Here is a 20233-nt window from a genome sequence, read left to right as displayed (position 1 = left end):
GCAGAGAATGATGTTCCTTCGCTCAATGGCTCTGACCTCCATTACCAAGGAAGTTGAACTCTATATTAGTCATGGGGAGAAATGAGAATGAAATTGGTCTGACCCTGAAAGTACAGTAGGGTCTGTTCCCTGCAACATCAAAGAAGTAATTCCAGAACAATATTTTGAGAGAACCTAAGGAGAGCTGCCCCATGCCAGTTTCATTTTTCTATATTGATGTAATCCATAGGCAGTAAATGCTCTAGGTAGTGTGTCCTGAATGGACTGCTTCTGTAACAAGGAGGTATGCATCTTAAACTCTGATCTCCTCAAGCTTTAATTAATTAATTAATTAAATTTGTATAGCCTAGTTTGGAGGCCTGGAATTGTGGAAGTATTGATAAAAGATTTCCTTTTCCATTACTGTACTTAATTTTTGGCAACAAAGGTAGGGATTTGGAAAACATGTAGAATGAAAACAGTAAATTAAAAAAAAAAAGTTAAAAAAATAGAATACTGGAAAAGAATTCTAGTTTACTCTGTAGACTTTTACTCTTCATCTATACCATTTAAGACTGGCAATGCTTTAGACAAGAAATTATTTTGGGGGGTTTCTATAACTTTACAAACACCATTCAATTAAATGTTTACAGTGGAACACGTGTCAGGCACAGTTATACATTTCCAATTATCTTGGATTTAAAAGGCAAAATTACAGCGTAAGGATGTATGCTGTAAATCCCATTAGTTTCAGCAGAGTTTATTATGTCATACACATAGTGAAGCCCACTGAATTCAGAGGGACTTTTATCTGAGTACAGATGGAGAATCGCATTGCAAAGCACTTTATTTACTAGGATGTTCAAAAGGCTTAACTTTGTATAGAACCTTGCTTACAGCAATTGAAATTTATTGTAAATTTCTTTTGAGCTCCTGCTTTGGCAGTAACATAGGACATTTATTGTAAACATGAATAATACATATAATTTTAATTTTTAAAATTAATAAAATGATTTTGTCATTAAGAAGTTGTATGTTTGCTGCTAGCTCTCTTTTCCATTTTCCGGACAGGTACCTTTTCAATAATATCATCAGTTGTTCCTCTTTAGCATTCACTATTTTGTTCTTTAACTCTGTCCATGTGGTTGTTAAGAGCCAACACCAAGTTGGCGACACATCATCAATTTAGTTCTTTACGTGAAAGGTCAATGGTTTGTTCTTGAGATGGTCCTTGCTAGTTTCTAAAAACACATAGCCAGCAGCAGTATGCTAATTTGAGTTGTTGTACTGCAGTTTGGCATCAAGAAGTTCATGTTTTATGGCACAAAGGTGACCTCTTCTGGATGACCAGAAGAACTTTGGGAATGAATATCTAAATTGCTATGTTTTCCTGTGGTTTGTACACCACTTGAGGAGTGGATTCCTGAGACGGATTCACTTGGAAACTTAACACATCTTTATTACATACGGAGCAAGCAAACACACTTGGTACACACTTCAGTCAGTTTCACATTATATAGTAATCCAAGCAATAGCTCCCCTTAAATTAATACAGGATTAACAAGAACCAGAGAAAACACCAAATCCATATCAAGCACTCTAATTAAAAGAATTATGATCCTAAGAAGTATTTAGACTTGCTGACACTTCAGAATGATTAGGCTTGAATAACCAGCAATATTCCTGCACGGTAGTAAAGACCCTAATCAATCTGATACATGACACTTGTTTTTCAACACAGTTTTCAGTCCTCTTTTAAGGTATCCACTCGATCTTCAGATGGCCACCTCTTGGGTCCAAACAGATGTGTGCATACTTGTGACTTTCCTTCCCTTGTTCTGCATGCTTATTTGTTTATTCAATTTACATGGCTGCCCCAAGTTGCAGATGTGACTCTGAGCACCTAAAATTGGATTAAAATTGACAATTAAAAAATCCTCAAAATAACAGAGATAAAAACATAAGACATTTGAGGTTAATCTAAATCAATCAATTTATATATTCTAGAGCAGGGTTCCTCAACCTTGGTGACTTGAAGATGTGTGGACTTCAACTCCCAGAATTCCCCAGCCAGCATGGGAGTTGAAGCCCACACATCTTCAAGTTGCCAAGGTTGAGGAACTCTGTTCTAGAGGGTTCTCAACAATTGATTACAAGCTTGGTAACTTGGGAATTTTTCAGAATTACTCATAACTTTTTGCATATAGTAGTACTACAAATTGCTGAAAGTTTGGGGTCTCTGCATGATGCCAGTTTGGTTTTCTAGGCCTTAATCTCCCAGACCAGCCATCTCTGTTATTCATCAGGCATGTCTTGTGATTCAAACCAATGTTCCTTTCTTCTCCCAGACAGCCATTTCTCTCTTTTTTTCTACATATCCAGAAGAAATAAGTTCAAATTTGCCTGGTCTACTTTTCCTTCTTTGACCTGTCCTGGAACTACCTTGGCTGTCAACTTTCTTATTTGGGCAACTTCTTTGAATATGTGGTCCCATCTTTTTTTTTACTATGCATTCACATTGTAACTTGGTTTCTTATTCTGCTCCCACATTTCAAAGTGAGGCATATATGTGATAGAATATTATTGTCGTTATTATTGTTATTAATGTCATTATCATAAACATTTGAATCCTATGGGCAAGCTACTTAAACTAATATGCATGTAATTCCATACCTTTCTCCATCTGTTCCTTGATCAGTTATGACCGTGTGATTGGCTGGGTTTAAACAGTACCCTCGACTAAAATGTGTTTGACTAGTTAGTATTATCAGACTCAGATAGTATAGTTAGTTTATGGGTCAGTGTATTGGAATTCAAGCAGTTGGATTAGTTCAGAAATCTCTGAAATATATGCCAACATGTGTGAACGAAGATTATTTATTTATTTTATTAAATTTCTATTCTGTCTATTCTATTCTATTCAATCTGCGGAAGCAAATCCTCTTTAGTAAAATGTGCACATTGTTGTGACCCTCCGTTTGCCTAAAAAAGGATCACTACTGTGAATTTTTGGAATTAGCTCCCCGACTATAATTCTTCGTTGTAATTTTTCATGAGATCCCTCATAAATCTAAAGGGTAGAGTATAATCTCCTTAAATAAATTAAAAGCTTCCAATGGAACAATATGAAAGCACTTTTTAACAATATGCAGGTACTTTTTAAATAAGTATCTGTTGAAGTCATTGCTTCAGATATCAACACTAACCCAATGACTATGATGATAGTGAAGTGAGGTATTTTTCATACAGTGACTGTTGCTTTACTGAAAACATACTTATTTTGTTGAAAACTTACCTTCTAGTTACTGTGGGGCTTTTGAAATTCCTCAGTAAGTATATGCCAAACACCAACTAGCAAATGCCATTTTTTTCCTGCCAAAACGACTGAGTCATCTCTTATGGCAAATTTTAATTGCTGAGAGGGGAAAACATCTTTTCTGTCATTCTACACGTCCTGCTCTTTGTTTAGTGTGCAAAGCCTTCCTTTGGTTTGACTGCATGAGCAAAACATAGCCCAGTTAGAGTTAACCCATTTTCTGGTTTTGCAGAATATACGAAATCACGAACAAACCAAATAAGCCCGTGGTACATAGGCAGCTGATGGGTCTGAATGACCTGGTTAACTGTGTTGGGTTAAGAGTCTGCAGACCAGGCTGTAAATTAACTATCTGAGCCCAGTCAGTGCATCTGTTGGATGTATTGTATTAAGCCCTAATGTGGTTCTAAATCAGGGTTCCCCAAGTGGTCAGTATTGACCTCCAAGGGTCGATGGGACTATCCAAGGGGCCAATTATTGTTATTAGTATTTATTAAATTATTTTCATATAATAAATGTTTGGGCTGCGATGAACAGCCTGAAACTTCAGGAAGGGGTCAATATGAGCTGAAGAGTTTGTGCTAAACGTTTGCTTTACTGCATTACTTGAAGGCGGGCACCACAAACTGAGTCATCCTTAGCCTTGGGAAAGAAAGCCAGTCTGAACACGATCAGATTCCTAAACCTTAGTACATTCACGTTGTCGCCGGAGTTGCAAACAAATAAACAAAAACACCCCTAAGTAACTAATTATAGTCCGAGCTCTTCCGGAAGGGCTTTGCATTCTGGGAGATGTAGTTCCGGGTCAGCCAATCAGGAGCGCGTAGCGCGGAGGGAAGCTAGAACTACAGGCTCCAAAATGCATCGGGAAAAGAATTCAAAGACTAAAGTTGATCGCCGTCTGCGCTTTCCCATGAGCCGGGCGCGGACCCGTGAAAGCTTTTCTGCGCTGGGCGCGAAGAGGCTGCGGGAGATCTTGCTCGCTTTCCTGCTGGGGGCGTCCCTGAGAAATGGAATAGGGTCCCCCTTGGGCCGAGCATGGGGAGACCTTGGAAAAGAAGTTGGTCTAGTCCCCCAACCTTTACTGGGGGGCGCGGGGGAGCGTTTCAACACCGATCCGGAGAGAGGCGCCGCTTTTTTCCGCAAAAAAATAATCATCTCTCTTGCTCTGTCTTCCTCCTGGGGAGGCTTGCGGGTGGACCTCAGCTGTGAAGGGTCTCTCCGCGCTCCTTTTTTCTCTGCAAATCCTGCTTCGCACCTTTTCCCAGGTTGGTCTGCAGACTTCTTTTAATCCCGCGTTTCTCAAACTTGGCAACTTTAAGATGGGTGGACCTCAACTCCCAGGATTCCCCAGCCAGCTCTGCAGAGCTGGCTGGGGAATCCTGGGAGTTAAGGTCCACCCATCTTAAAGTTGCCAAGTTTGAGAATCAGTGTTTTAATCCAACTCGGGTTAGCCAGGTGATTCAGACGCACCTTTGTTCCCTGGGCTCATCTGGTGGTTCATGGGTTCATCTATTTGCAACCCCCTTTCTCGGGTTCTGCCCGGCGTGCTTCAGAGAAGCCGCTTGTGGGGAGCCGCTGAAAGCACCCCGCCGGGGAGGCCCCCTCCGCCTCCCGCCCCGCGAGCAGCGGAGCCTGGGAGCTGTAGTTCCTCGCCCCGCCCCGCCCCGCCCCGCCCCGCCGGTTGCCCGCGCTCCATGTGATCGGGCCGGGATCGCCGCCCCCAGGCGCTCCCGGGGACGGGAAGAGCGGATGGCTCTGCGCTGCTGGCGCCCGGCGGGCAGAGCCGCGCTGCGGAGGGCGCTGCGAGCCGGCGCGGAGCCGGGCGCGGCCGGGGGCGGCCGCCTCTCCCGCCTCGGCAGCGGCGGCGGCTTTGCGGGCGCAGCCTGCGGGCTTCGTCAGGTGAGAGGAGCCGCCGGGCGTGCTGGGGTCCTCTCGGCCGGTGACCTTTCCAAGGAGAGCGAGCCGGACACAGGCGCAAGGCTTGGCCTGCTGGCTTCTCTGCCGCCGGGCAGGCGCTCTCGCCCGCGGCCGCCGTTAGCCCGGCGCGGAGGCTCGGCGGCCACGGTTGCAAAGGGGGTCCGCTTTATCCTCGCTTTTCCCGGCCTGGTGGCCTCCCCACGCGTGGGAGCTCCATTCGCAGGCTTCCCAGCCGGCGTGCCCCGTGGCACGCTTCGCTGAGCCTGGTGTAACGAAGCCGTGAAGCGGGTTGGCTCGGAAGTCATTCATAAAATGCCCTTTTGGGCAAGGCGCTTCAGACGGGTGGAAGGGGAATGTTAACCCCGGGCAAGCCTTGGCTTCTTCCTGAGTCTGCGTTGTTACTGGTGCCTCCAACTGGTCTGAGAGCGGCTGGAGAAGTTGGGGATGGTTCTCATTTCAAGATTCCTTGTCCTGCTGTGACTTTGATTCCCCGCTGGAGTACTTGAAGGTTGCTGGGTGTAGATCAACTTGCAACGTGCTGTCAGATGTACTGCCCTGGTCTTATGTCAAGAATGAGCAGCTCCTGTTCCTTGGCCTTCCTGTGGCCCTCAAGGCTCCCATGCTCACCCCCTCCCACCTGGTGAACTGGTTGTGGGGACTAATGGCTGCTCCCCACTCTTGACAGGAGCTGAGAAACACTAATCTGAAGAAATTTTGCTAGGGAGGGGGATAAAAACTTTAATTTTCCCCATGTCCACGCTCCAGATTGCCATCTCCCTTCTGGAGTTAGTATGCTGTACAGATATCTTCAAGTGACCTTCTTATAAAGTCTCTTAGCTATTAATATAATACCTTGAGTTCCCAAACTATATTGCGTGCATGAGCTTTTCAGTGATGGGCCTGGCTTTCTGGAATAATTTCCCTCAGAAGCTTAGGATATGTCTCTCATTCCTGACTTTTGAAAAATCATGTAGAGTGTACTTCTTTGGAGGCCTTGTGAAATGAATCAGATTCTTAAGAAGCTCCTGTTAACTATCGGGGATACTTTCTACTGGAGGTGTTTTACTGTCTGCGCATGAGTTTTTAATGCAGTGTTGTCCAAACTTGGCCACTTTAAGATGAGTGGACTTCAACTCCCAGAATTCCCCAGCCAGAAGTCCACTCATCTTAAAGTGGCCAGGTTTGGACAACACTGTTTTAGTGTTAACTTTTAAGCAGCATCCTTGATTGCTACCTTGAACATATGATAGAGAAAGATTAAAATGTATTAATTTAATAAACGATTTGAAATTTTTAACTTGCCTTTGTTTTATATCTTTTCTTGGAAGCATAGTCTTGACAGAACTGCTAATGCAACTCATCCCGACTGTTGTTCTTAAACTAACGTTGCAAATAATCCAATTCCTTTGAATCTTTGTCCACTACAGCTGACATCTCCTTCGTTTGGATTCCTCTTTGATATTGATGGAGTGCTTTTACGGGGCCGCTTAGTCATTCCTGCTGCTAAGAAGGCATTCCAGAAACTAACAAATGTTAAGGGCCACTTCCATGTGCCAGTTGCATTTTTAACCAATGCAGGGAACTGTTCTCGGGACAGCAAGGCTGAGGAACTGACTGAAGCCCTTGGATTTAAGGTATTGAGTTTACCTTTGTTATCAAGTCAATGGCTGACTACAAAGATAGAATTCTGAAGTTCTAAGAGGATCCTTCTCCATGTCTTGTGTGGGATCTTTGTAAGGAAAAAGAAACCTGTATTGTCTAATTGTAAACTTAGAGCAAGGTTGGACAACCTGATTCCCTCAAGGTGTTTTGGACTGCAAGTATTCTGTTCTCTTATAATGGCCATTGCTATCTGAAGCTGATGGGATTTGATCCAAAACTGATAGGCTCAACTAATTGAGAATCTTACTACAGAATCAGTTTAGTACAGCTAATATTGCAGTTTAGTATAGCTAATACTGCGTGCATAATTAATATCCATTTGTTGGATACCATTCTTATTCCCAAGCTGATGCATTAGTAGTAGATACATATTTTTCCTAGTTATGGATAGATTATAATTTAAAAGAAATAAAATGCTTCCCAAATACAGAAACATGATGTTCCTATTAGTGTGTTCTTTCAGGTGAAATGTAGCTATGCAAGTTCATAAAGAGACCCATATTGGGACTGTGATGTGTATTTGGGGTCTTCCTTCCACCACTAAAAACTTCATCAGAAATTGGGTGGCTGGAGTCTGCCCTTTTCAGTTGTTGAGTTGAAGTTCTAACGTAAGATTTTCATGAAAGTTCATTTTGTGCTGGGTCTGATATTGATTCAATTCTGAAAAATGACCTCCGTAACCCAAATTTGGATCCCTGAAAGAAAAAAAGAAAAAGAGTTAATCAAGTGTATGAGGGCCAGAAAGAAAAGAGAGAGAGAAAACAGTTAATCTAGTATGCTTTCTGTTCCTATTTATTATTATTTTTCATTTCAATTGGCCCACTAACAAGAGTTCTCCAAGCAGATTACAAAGCCACATATGTAGATTCATGCATACATAAAAGGTAATAAAACCTTAAAACGCCTCCATAAATCACACAAGGAAAAGAGCCTTCATCCTAACATAATAACAGGCACACCATTCCAGAATTAAAGCCCTACATCTCAGATTGCTGAGAGAAGAGGAATAATTTATCCCAGTGCTAAACAGATAACAGTGTAAGCACCAGATTAGCTTTGGGGGGGGGGGATATTCGAAAAGTGGGTTGCCATGATTAAAAAGGCTTTCTTCCTTGTAGCTAAGGAGGAACATGCACATAGGGAAAGGCCAGTGATGGTGATGCAAATGTCTGAGTCAGTACATACAGGAAGAAAAGTTCCTTGAGATAATCTGGCTCCAAGTTGTTCAAGGCTCTAAACGGCCAGCAATTATATTGGCCTGGAAAAAATTGGCAGCCAATAAAGCTGATGAAATAGTGGCATTGTTTGATCCTATTAGTCAGTCCTGGATTTGGACAAATATATATTTCTGAGCAATCTTCAAAGGTAGCTCTATGGTCAACATGTTATGGCAGTGTTTCCCAACCTTGGGAACTTTAAGATGTATGGACTTCAACTCCCAGAATTCCCTAGCTTTGCTGGCTAGGGAATTCTGGGAGTTGAAGTCCACACATCTTAAAGTTCCCAAGGTTGAGAAACACTGTGTTATGGTAATTCAACTGAGAGATAAGCACAACATATATATTTATGCCTGTCCGGGTGTAGCTGATAGCTGGACTATCAGCCAGATAAAAGACTTTTCTATTTATGTATTCATTTATTTAAATAAATTTATAAGGATGCCCAACTCTATAATGATCCTAGCCCTGGGGTTATCTGTCCTTCAGTGAAAATGTTGGATCTAGGAGTATCTCAATTTTGCAGCTGGCTTCTTCAGTCCACTTCGGAATGGGTTGGAAATGATCTGGGCATTATCCAGGCCAATCATCCATGTATGACAGTTTTTGTAACAGCAATGTAAAGAGTTGGTTAGCTGCCTTGTTGTCCTCTCTCTCTTTTTTTTTTTTTCAGGTATCTCCTGAATGGGTAATCCTTTCCCATAGCCCACTGCGACTTTTCCATCAGTTCCATGACAAGTGTGTGCTTGTGTGTGGACAGGGTCCTGTGGAAGAGAATGCCAGGGAGTATCCTTTTCTGTTTCCAAAATTTTTCTTTTCCTCCCACTTCCTTAGCTGTATATTCAGAGCCACTGTTGTATAATGGGTGCAATTGCATGTATTTGTTCTATTTCTATCCTATCCTCCCTTAAAGAGTTCAGGATAGCAGACGTGGAGGTTTCCCCTTATTCTCCCCACAAAAACAATCCTGGCAGGTAAGTTGTAGAGATACAGTGAGAGGGCCAAATCACCCAATTAACTCCATGGAGGAATGGCAACTTAAACCTAGATCCATTATATAGATTTCCTGTTAGTAAATTCTGTTATTTTTGATCATTTTTCTTTGAAAAAAAAAATGCTATTCCTTGACCATCTGAAATAGCTTGGGATTTCAGCATGTTCTTACCATTGAAGACATTAGGAAAGCATTTCCCTTGTTGGATATGGTTGATCAAAAGCGGCGGCCTAAAGAACTGGCAAGTATCAACCTGGGCGTAGAAAAGTGTGGTTGACTGAAAGGACCTCTGTTGTGTCTAACTCGATTTGGTGTTCTGCTATTTACTTCAACCTTCTCTAAGAATACTTTTGCTGACAAGGTTCTAATCTTTCACACTTTCACAAACTTTCACACTGGCTTAATTAAGAACTTGCATAGAAAAATATTAAAATAATTAGTGTTGCAAGAAGAATCCATGGTTTCTTCTTCTTCTAGCAAGCCAGAATCATAAGCTAGGAAGAAACCCTGACTTCTTAAAAAAGCTAAGTCTTCTGCTACCTTCAGTGTGTCCTTTCTCTTAGGAAAGGAGTGATTGTTCTATTGTCCTTTGTGCAGGAAAAGGAAATGTTGAGGGGAAATAAGGTCCAGCTGGATCTCTCCTGCTTTATGGATTTGCAAAATTTGATTCTAAATATGTTTATTTTCTCTGGAAATACCTTGGCTCATTTGTTGACATTGTTTAAAATTTGTTTCTCTTTTGTTTGTTTTTTACAGCCTCCTCCAACCATTGACTTTCCCACCATAGAAGGTAACTTTGTTGGGTACCTTTGCAGTTTTAAGGGTACAGTTTGCCCTTCTTAGGCCAGACTTAATTTATGTCCTTGATCAGGCTGACTAATGAAATAGCACTAGAAAAAAAGAAGCGGACAATCTAATGAATAACATTCTAAAGAATTTTAGAAAGTATGCCATACAGACATGCATTGTTTAAAAAGTTGTCCACCTTTCTCCATCTTCAGGAATAATTCTGTTGGGGGAACCAGTAAGGTGGGAAACTTCTCTTCAGCTGATTATTGATATACTCTTGAGCAATGGGAATCCAGGAGTAGAGTTAGCTTCTGTGCCATACCCACATCTACCTATCCTTGCTTGCAACATGGACCTCTTGTGGATGGCAGAGGCCAAGATGCCAAGGTGAGAGAAATGACTTGTGGGGACCTCTCAGTGACATTTTTTAATTGTTTTTTCTCATCCAATCTTTAGCATGCTCAGTAAATCTCTTGTAGAATTTCTTAGTTAGCTTGCATGAGCTAGAACCTTACTATTACCTAACAGACAGGTTGGAATTTGACATTATTTTAGGTAGGGTTTTTTTGTCTTTATAGAAATTCTTTCCTAGATCAATCTGAATCCTGTATTTAATCCTCAGTCTAACTAGTCTGTGAATTAGCAAATCATTACAAGTAAAACTGATAATAGTTTAACAAGGATGATTGAAGATTACAATATGGAAATGCAATAAATAGAACACAATTGAATATATTATATGATCATAAGAATGTTGACTACTTTGAAATGCCACCACATATATAAAAACGTATTTGAACAAAGTAGATAATTTCCTCTCAAACAAGAAACATAGCTAGAGCAATAAATGGAAGCGTTTTTCCCTAATAGTTCTCATTCAGTTTGATGCAAAAAAAAAATGCTTTCAAAATAACTTTCAAGAGAAAAAAATCAAGAGACTATTATGATGTAAGGGTTAAATTGAAACAACACTTTCCCTATTCACTGCCCATCTGCTCTAGTCTTAACCAGAAACCATGCTTTTAGGAAATAGGTGAGTGTTGTATATGCTTGTTGGATAATAGTATAATTAATGAAATTAATACAAATAAACAGAATATGTTATGAAAATTATACTGATTATACAATATTGGAAAACTTATGGTAAGACCTTATGCTCTAAACAGGGTGGTATTTGTGTTCTCTTGTTAGAGTCAAGACCAAAGGAGGCAAAGCCTGATTAAACCTCAAAAAATGCTTAAGTATATACAACAACCTATAATAGCCTATTCAAAATACATCTCCCCAATGGCACATGGCCATAAAATATGTACTGATAAGGGCATATCTTAATTTACAGTGCCCACCTCTCCATTACACGTGGTCATAATGTGACAGTGTGCATGATCAGATGCATGATCAGGTCAGGATTCATAATAGCTATAATTAACCTGATAAAAAGACAAGAAATAACAGCCTCTCTTTTCAGAGGAACAGGACATGTTGACCTAAAGAAAACATCAGAAAGTTTCACCTCCTCCCTAGGTTATTGCTAGTATGTTAGAAGGAAGAAAAAGCACAGAAGGCCAGGTCTGTTCTAAAGGTGCCATTTAGTACAAAAGACTAACAGAATTTACCAAGAAATAAATTGAGAATATTAGCTTTTGCTGGATAAAATATAGGTTAATATCCATTACAATTCAAGTGGATACAGCTGGAAAGAATGATGCATTGCGACTGACTCCAAAGCACAACCTGGATAAGGGTGCTTCAGTCCGGTAGGGATAAATCCCACATATAAAGAGGCATCAAAAATGGACTCACCCACTTACGTCCTTGCTGAATTTTAGCCGTTCCTATCTGGTATCTTCCTTTGAATACATGGCAAGCCAAGAAGCTGCAAACCACTAGAGAAATGATAGCACAATAAAAGGCAGGACATTCACACATACACATCCCTTGGCCACCTTGTAACTATGTAAATGCAAGAACACTATACTCCTTCCATTGTTGGAAACTCCTGGCCGTAGCAAAGTCAATTATGATCCACTTTCTGATGAACAAGACTATGTTTGTTTGCTTGCTCCAGTTTGGCTCTCCTTATGAGACAATATATCTCAATCAAATAGATCTGCTACTGCCATTCTATGGTGGTGGTCCTACAAGTAGTGGAAGCACTGAAACGTGTCTCCAGTTCACAGCTGACTGAGCAATGTTAGCAATCTTCTTTGATCACTAGTGTCAGGGATTGCTGAGAGAGCCAGAAGAATCAAAATGGTAGCATTCCCTAGGCCTCTCTCCCAGTTAGAGTTGCCAATCAGGACAGGTAAGACTTCATGTGCTATAGCCAATCCTGAAACATGACTGATGGCCATCAACTCCCTAGCACCTTGCTCAAGAAAATAATATTTGCAACGGTGTAGTAGTTATTCAGAACCTTAAATGTTGAGGGAAAATGTCTTCAGGGTGTGAGTCCTACTTGTAGAATCACCACCAGAGAGTGGCACTGGCAGATTTCTACTTAATTCCTTGATACTTGCAGGATATCACAAAATTCTGTCCTTTCTCTGCTGCTATTCAATATTTATATAAACCTACTGGAGGTAGTCATCCAGTGACTTGAAGTTTGATGGCAACAATAGCTGGATGATACCAATTCTGTTTCTGCTTTCCACCTAAATTAGGAAAGACTGTTCAGATGATTGGTATTTTTAGAGTTTATGATGGATTGGATTTCACCAAACTGAAGCTGAATCCAGATAAGATGCAGATATCTTTGTTCTCAGGTCTGGGAGGTAAAAAGGTAGCGGGTACCGGATGAGGTAGCACTCTTTCTGAAATAACAGAGGGGTACCTTGGGGGTTCTTCATTCTAATCAGTCACTAGAAGTGCAAGTGGTCTCAGTGGCAAGAAGGATTGACACCCAACTTCAGTTGATGTGCCAGCTATTATCCTACCTGTGTGTGATGGAATGGAATTATGAAGGCCAGGCTCAGGGAGAAAAACATTTTCTTACATCTCCTGAGGAGCGTGGGAGATACAAGAGGATGAGACTGGCACCTCCCTGAGGAATTCACAATGTTGTGGCTGGCATTACTTGGGAGCTGGGGTTTCAGTCTGGGAAGATTCTTGCTAGAGGTTGTAGCTAATAAACATAGCTGGACTGAATTTACATGGTCTCTTGGAGTTCCTTGGGCTAGGCCTGACATCAAACTTCCCAGACTGAAACCCCAGCTCCCAAGTAATGCCAGCCACAACATTGTGAATTCCTCAGGGAGGTGCCAGCCTCATCCTCTTGTATCTCCCACGCTCCTCAGGAGATGTAAGAAAATGTTTTTCTCCCTGAGCCTGGCCTTCATAATTCCATTCCATCACACTGTGCCAAGATAGCCTAGCCTCGTGATCTTTGATCTTTCAGTTTCTCTTCTTAGTTTGCTGCAATCCATGGGCTTGCTTGAAGACAATCCAGCAGCTACAACTGGTGCAGAATGTTGCTGCCTAATTTTTAAGTGGGACCATATAATTCTGTTCCTGAAAGAACTGTACTGTGTTAACACCTATGAGCTAGCAGGCTCAACTTGAGTTGATGATTGTCTATAAAGTCCTTATAATTTAGGACTCTGGTATTTAAAAGATTGCCTTCCCTTATATTATTCAACTTGTGCAGAGAGATTGCTGGGAAGGCCTTGCTTATGGTCCCACCAATGATGTCTCACAGTGTGATAGCCAGGAGTAGGGTTTTTGAGTGATAACATCCCCATTATGGAATTCTCTCGCAGTAGGTGTCACTCTGTTTTCTTTCAGAAAGCAATTGGAATCATGCCTTTATGTCCAGGCATTTATGAGTTGACAATTAATTGTTGGAGAATTTCTCCTTCCCTTGGAGAAATCCAGTCACTTTTTCCACCCAGTAGGGGAGAGTTTTGAAAAGTGTAATGGTAACAGAGCAAATCGCTAACAAGGGAGCACCAGCAACTATTGAATTTTGCAAGACCAAATATAAGAGAGGAGCGTACAGTGTAAGGAGAGGACATTCCAGTGTATGTCACTTGGCAAGCAAAAAACAAAAACAGCCCGGTTCCTGCTGGCAGCATCTATGTAGTCTTCTAGGCAGAGCAATGAAAATGGTTTGCTGTTGTCTTTTCTTGGAATTTTTTTTTTCTTCCCAGTTTAGCCCATAGCCCTGGAGTTCTTAGGTAATCCCCCATGTAAGTACTAACCAGGCCTGATCCTGCTTCCACATGCTGAGGGCAGTGCTTGGACATTGAACTAGAGTATGTTTAATCCAGGATACATATACAAGGCAAGTTGTTATGCTCCAGTCAGTCAGCATATATATACTGATGGCTTCCTTTTTCCCCCTCTCCCCCGTCTCTTCCACTGGCCAGGTTTGGCCATGGCACTTTCCTTGTCTGCTTGGAGAACATCTACAAGAAGATGACTGGCAAGGAGCTGAAGTATGAGGCCCTGTTAGGCAAGCCCAGCACTGTTACTTACCGCTATGCTGAACATGTGCTCAAGCAGCAAATGGAAAGTTGTGGCTGGTCATCCCCTCTTTGCCAACTATATGCTGTTGGGTAAGAAGCCCTCCTATTTTAGCTTGGAAAGGTGAAGATTTTGCGATAGTGCAAAGAACAGCGAGAAGAGTTGTGTTGCTCATTGTTAGTTTGGTTTAGCAGGTTGTGTGAACCCAGCCATTGTGTGTAAACCACGGTTTGTGGTTAAGCACAATGGACAACAGGGCAGTGTGAGAACTTAGTCTCTGTTCTTGCTGCTGATCTTGAATGTAATATCTCTATTTATAAGCAGCAAAGTGCATGGTTAGTGTATGGATAATCAGATGGAGGTAAGTATACCAATGAAATATTTCCCATTGTCAATGTGCCATTGGCTATGCTGCTTGGAACTGGGGAGTTGCGGTCATAATACAACTGGAGGACAATATGTTGGGGAAGAATGATTTAATGGTAGGCAAAATGTGAATACTCTCATACATTAACTACTGTTTAAGATTGTTCCTCCCCCATCCTGCTCTGTTCTTATATCTTGACTCTACTTACAGGGACAATCCAATGGCTGATATTTATGGTGCCAACCTCTACAATCGCTACCTCCAGACTCAGGCTGAAGTAAATGTAACTGCTATGGCTGCAGAGAGAGAGAAACATCTAGAGATACAGAGAGATTGCAGTGTCTCAGTCAGCTCTGCAAAGAGCTGCCACTCTATACTAGTTTGCACTGGGGTCTACAATCCTCACGGAGACATGCCTACTGGCCAGGAGAACATACTGGAGACTGTATCCCACGGGCATCGCGATTTCCATTTTGATCCAAACTTGGTGGAAGCTTCTCATGTTGTGCATGATGTTAATGATGCTGTGGAACTTGTATTTCAAAAAGAGAATTGGAAACAAGAATGACCAATCCATGCTCAGCAGCACCTGGTGTGGGGATGCAAGAAAACTTGATCTTTTTCTTGTTTAACTCATGCCAAAGTGAAAGAAAATTCTCCAGTTCTTTTTTTTTTTTTTTTTGGTAGGGATTGTACTAAACAGTTTTTCAAACCCCAAGTCTGTCAACCAGGCAGTTTAAAATTAATCTCCTTTGCTAATGTTGGCTTGGTTACAGAGGTGTAAGGACTTCTTAATTGAATGGATCACTTGGTGATCCCACCGGATACCCATGTGTGAGATTTTCAAACTTTTCTTTTTGCCTGCAATACAATCAGCCATTGAATAATCCCAGTTTGTGGCTTTGTTTCATCCATTATTATTGGGATGGGGAACCCTGTCTAAATGCTGCAAGCCGTTATCATGAGTGCTACTACAGGTAGTCCTTGGGTTACAATGGCAATTGGGACTAGAGTTGCCATCGCTAAACAGCATGGTTGTAAAGCATGACATCACATGACTGTGTCACTTAACTATGGCAGTTCCAGCAGCCCTGGTTGCTGTCGCTAAGCGAGGACCATGCGGGTCATTAAGCAAGGACTTCACATGACTGTGACTTTTGACTTCCTGCCGGCTTCCTGATTGTCTTTGCTTGTGGGAAGCCAGCAGGTAAGGTTGCAAATTGCAGTCATGTGACTGTGAGCACTGTGATGGTCAGAACTCTGAGGACCCGTCGTAAATCCCCCTCATTCAGCGCCATCGCAAATTTGAACAGTTGCTGAACGAGTGATCATAGCCTGAGGATCACCTGTACACTTTTTGGTTTTTTCATTCTTCCAGATGATTTTATGAATGCACATATTAAATATGTGTCGTAAGTTGATTTATAATAAATTGGATGTTTGGAAGCTATGGAACCTCTTGTCACAGTAGGAGTGCTACTTTATGCCATATAAATTAGAAGATCATACTTGGTAGGTACCATAGTAACTAATTCAACCTTTCTTCATGACTACCTCATTCTACTAGTCCTGAAATATTTATCTCTACTTGCCATAAGCAGCATAACCCCTCCAAATTGCACCTTTGAAGGTCTTACATATGTGCTCTTAGAGCCATAGTTCTAAGGTGGGTAAGGGATGACCTATTCAGTCATTCCTTGCCAAAAGTAAAATACAAAAAGTGTAATAGGTGTACTGTTTTTAGAAATAAAAATAAACTTGTTTATTTAAACAAGTTGGAAGGGAAAACTATCCAGGATCTTTTTTTGTTTGTTTTAGAGTAGTTAACTCCTACCTAGACAGATTACTCTACATATAATGGCTGCACATTAAAAAAATTATAAAATTGTCTGTGGTTGTACAACAGTAAAATATACATATGTATGTGCATACATACATACATACAAACAAGCAAGGCATGTAAGACTTTAGTTTTTTTTAACAATGAGTGCAAAATAACTTACTAGAATACAAAGATAAAAGAGGAGCATGCCACTAGTGGAAGAACTGGATATTTTCACAGTTTGTTTTTACCATCCTTTCTCTATATTATGTTGATCAAAACCAAAAATTGGCCATTTAGTTTAAAAAATATTCAAGCCTGCCTGTATACCAGTTACTTTATCTGCAGTAGAAGGAATAAGAAGAGAAATCAAAGAAGAGAAAAAACTATGCTGTAGTAGTCAAGATGGCTGAACCAGGTCTCTTTTTTTCTAACTGACTATGTTGCCTGTGGGAAAGGAAGTTTGGTTTTCTTTTTTAGTAGCTGCCTCCTGTCTGCTGCTGGAGCATATCACTTGTCTCTTCATCCTCCATTTCCAACTGTTCGGATGTACTGGTGTCATTGACTGACTGCCCATCAAACTGGAATCTGATTTGCTTCATTGACAAACCCTGTCATTCACAAGTCCTCAGAGCAAGTGGGGGGTAGAAAGATCTCAAGGAACTCTTTTAAAGAAAATGGAAATGATGGGGGATAAGAGAAAAATAGCTTAAGAGACAGATGCCCTCACCAAATATTAAGTGCTAGCCTATAATTTATGTGGGTTAACTGTCCCCAATAGAACCTCACTTTCTGGGCCTGGGGTATTAATATCAGGGCTGTGCATGTACCTCAACCTTTCCATCTAGGCTTGTCTGTTTCCTGTTAGAAATCTTTTAAACCTAGTGACGTGTATGTATCTAGGTAACTTAGAAGGAAGGGTGTACTCTCTTGTTTCAGAGTACAGAACCTGGCATTATGGGTTTAAATTGCAGGACAGTAGATTCCAACCAAACGTTCCCAGATGCAATCCATGGGGTTTCTGGACAAGGTGACAAAGACCTCTCTGGCCCTACAATTCTGAGGAGCTGCAGCATGGACAGGAGCTCAGTAAAACATGGCTTCCTGCGTTCAGGTGTTGAACAAGAAGGAACCAGTGAAGAGGCAGAAGAGTGGAAATGAGATGCAACTTAAACCAAATGGAAAATAGGAATTAGTGATTGGAGACCAGTGCTTGGAAGATCAGCAAGAGAAGGGCCACTGAGGCGAGAAAGAGCTTTCAGCACCATCCTGGCATGTTAATTCTGGCTTGTGGAGCCGCTTTCTGTCTCAGGGGTGTTATCCATCCTCTCCCCTTCAAACAGCTATTTGCACTTTTTAAAGAGGAATCAAATTGTCTTTTTCTCTCTTTGTCTTTCCCTTCTGCAGCTGCTACCTCCTGACAGTTTTGTAAGACATAATTATGGGCTTTGGGTTCTTTATGTAAAATGCTCCCCCACGTTCAAACTCACTGCTCTAAAGAAACATGGCTCTTGATAGTCTGGAGAATAAATCTTTTGCTCCACTCTCTTTCGAGCAATGTTCAGAGTGAAGTCTGTTTTTTCTAAATCTTTTTGTTTTTACATTTTGGCTTTGGTTCTACTCTGTTCTCCCAATAGTCTCAATTGGTCTTTTAAGGTATGACTGGTATTAGAATAATAATTATGATGCATTGTAGCAAATAATTTAGTCATAAGAGAAGTTACATCTTACCGTCATTTGACTCTTTATCTATGGACCCAAAGGTAAAAATTTAGGCCAGTCATCTTCTTCATTATGAACCATGATTCATCCCTGAAGATTGCAATACTGTATGGTAAGCACGAATGATGTACTTCTGAACATGTACATTGTTTTCCTGCTAAGAGAACAAGAGAAAGGATCCACATTCATTTGCAAATAGTTTTCTAGAGCAGAGACAATACATTTTCCTGATATGAGTACTGGAAAATATAATCATAAATATTTCTGTATTTTTCATCTCCCTGTTTTATTTATTTACATAATTGTATTATATTGATGGATTTCATTACTGTTATAGATGGTAAGCATTCTCATATTACAGGTAAGCCTTGTAAAAAGAGCTAATTAATATGCTCGTGGACACATTCACAGATCTAACTCTTGCATATTTAGCTGAGGCAGGGCACATTAGTGATTGATTGACTAAAAACCCACAGTCAAAAAATCCACCTTTGCTGAAGACCAGTCTATACTGAACTACAACTCATCCTCTATTGTTGACCAGATCGATTAGGACTACAGTAGTAGTTAATAATATCTAGAGAGGCTTATGTTGCTCAGAGCTGCATTTTAAAGAAATGTAATGATTAACTATCCTAGATCAGGAAGAACCAGCTGTCTTCATTGTGTTCTTATGGAATTGCTACAGAAAGCCCAGTAGATAAGTTCCACTATACTTTAGTGGATTGGCGAACCTTAGAGGTCTCATCTCTAGGAAATTGCCTAATGAAGGGCTGGATAGATGGCTGAAAGCTGTATGGGCTCATGTTTATTGAACTGGACAATGGTGCATAAACTCTGGTTTAGAAGGGTTTTATTAATCTAATGCCATGGGTGTCTGAAGGACAGGTGACAAGAATGTGCATCGTGACATCTTGACACAGACCCTGTGATTTACATATTTGTAACTGACATCAAAACACTGGTATGAGGGACTTCCAGCGAAGAAATGGCAAACTGAAGATGGCTCTGCAAAACGTGGAGCTGACAACCACAGTGGAATGAAGAGCTGTCAAGGAGCAAATGTCTGGAGCACTTGTGGGCAATCTCTGGACTTGAGATTTCCCACAAGTGCTCCAGACAGTTGCTCCTCACGAGGAGACTGCAAGACAGCAGTCTTCAGCGGGTTTAGAGCTCTGGGAGATGAAGGGATAGCCATCTTGCTCAAACTGCAGTCAGCGCCTTTAAAAGGACACTACGTTCTCATACTTCCTTTTCTAATCACTTTAGGAAATTGCTTGTTAACTGATTTTCAGTTCTTAAGAACCTTTGGAACAAGTTTTATAGCACCAGGTAAGTTTCCTTCAATCCTTAGCGAAAGAAGTTTTAAATACAAATTTAAGGACTTCATTTTTTTTTCTGAAATAAACAGCAAAAGGGTAATTAAAACTTTGATTTTAGAAAGTTACAAATGGACTAAGGGTCCAGATGGATTTGAAATAAAGTTTTGGAATTAATTATAAAGAATCCTTCCTGGGAGAAAATGCTTTTGTTTTGAATTCTTTAAAACAAAAATATAATAAGACTTTAAAAATTGGACACTAGAGGGAACTAAAAGGAACTAAAGATTACAGTTAAAGGAGAAAAACACTAACTTGACTTACAAATACAGAATGAAACAAAATAGTTTAACATTGGACATAATGAATGATAGTTTTGAACAATGGACCCAGAAGTTAATTCTAAGTGTGTCTGCCTCTATAGATAGACTGTGTTTAAAAGATGCTATGGAAGAGGAACAAGTATTACCTGACATGATTGACACTGATTTGAATGTGGATTTAAAAATGACAGGCTAAAGGAATAACATGGAAAAAGATGTTATACTGGACATACAAAAGAAACTGTCTGATGTCTTAACAATTAAAAGGGATATACAAACAACAAACCAAGAGAGTGACCTGGATAATTTTCCTATATTGGATTTACAAAAGAAGCTGGC

The 20233-nt window shown here is 40.8% G+C and overlaps 1 protein-coding gene and 1 long non-coding RNA gene across 2 annotated transcripts; one reads left to right on the top strand and one right to left on the bottom strand.

Annotated features, from left to right (window-relative positions):
* Window positions 1-1182: 1182 nt before the first annotated feature.
* Window positions 1183-4986, bottom strand: LOC148215973 (uncharacterized). The gene is made up of 3 exons (XR_015796275.1): window positions 4769-4986; window positions 3275-3473; window positions 1183-1882 (listed from the first exon to the last, which is right to left on the bottom strand). It is a non-coding gene; the product is annotated as an uncharacterized LOC148215973 (long non-coding RNA).
* On the top strand, window positions 4987-15600 carry HDHD5 (haloacid dehalogenase like hydrolase domain containing 5). Its single transcript, XM_088141266.1, has 8 exons — window positions 4987-5197; window positions 6643-6849; window positions 8768-8880; window positions 9236-9329; window positions 9845-9878; window positions 10090-10264; window positions 14245-14433; window positions 14919-15600. The coding sequence occupies exons 1-8, from the start codon at window positions 5048-5050 to the stop codon at window positions 15274-15276; spliced, it is 1320 nt and encodes a 439-aa protein (XP_087997392.1). The 5' UTR covers window positions 4987-5047; the 3' UTR covers window positions 15277-15600.
* The last annotated feature ends 4633 nt before the right edge of the window (window positions 15601-20233 follow it).

This window comes from Python bivittatus, unplaced genomic scaffold, assembly GCF_059951505.1.
Source record: "Python bivittatus isolate LINGU-HERP-01145 unplaced genomic scaffold, Pbiv_v1 ctg000330_np1212, whole genome shotgun sequence".
NCBI lineage: Eukaryota > Metazoa > Chordata > Lepidosauria > Squamata > Pythonidae > Python > Python bivittatus.
This window is presented reverse-complemented; position numbering and strand designations above follow the sequence as displayed.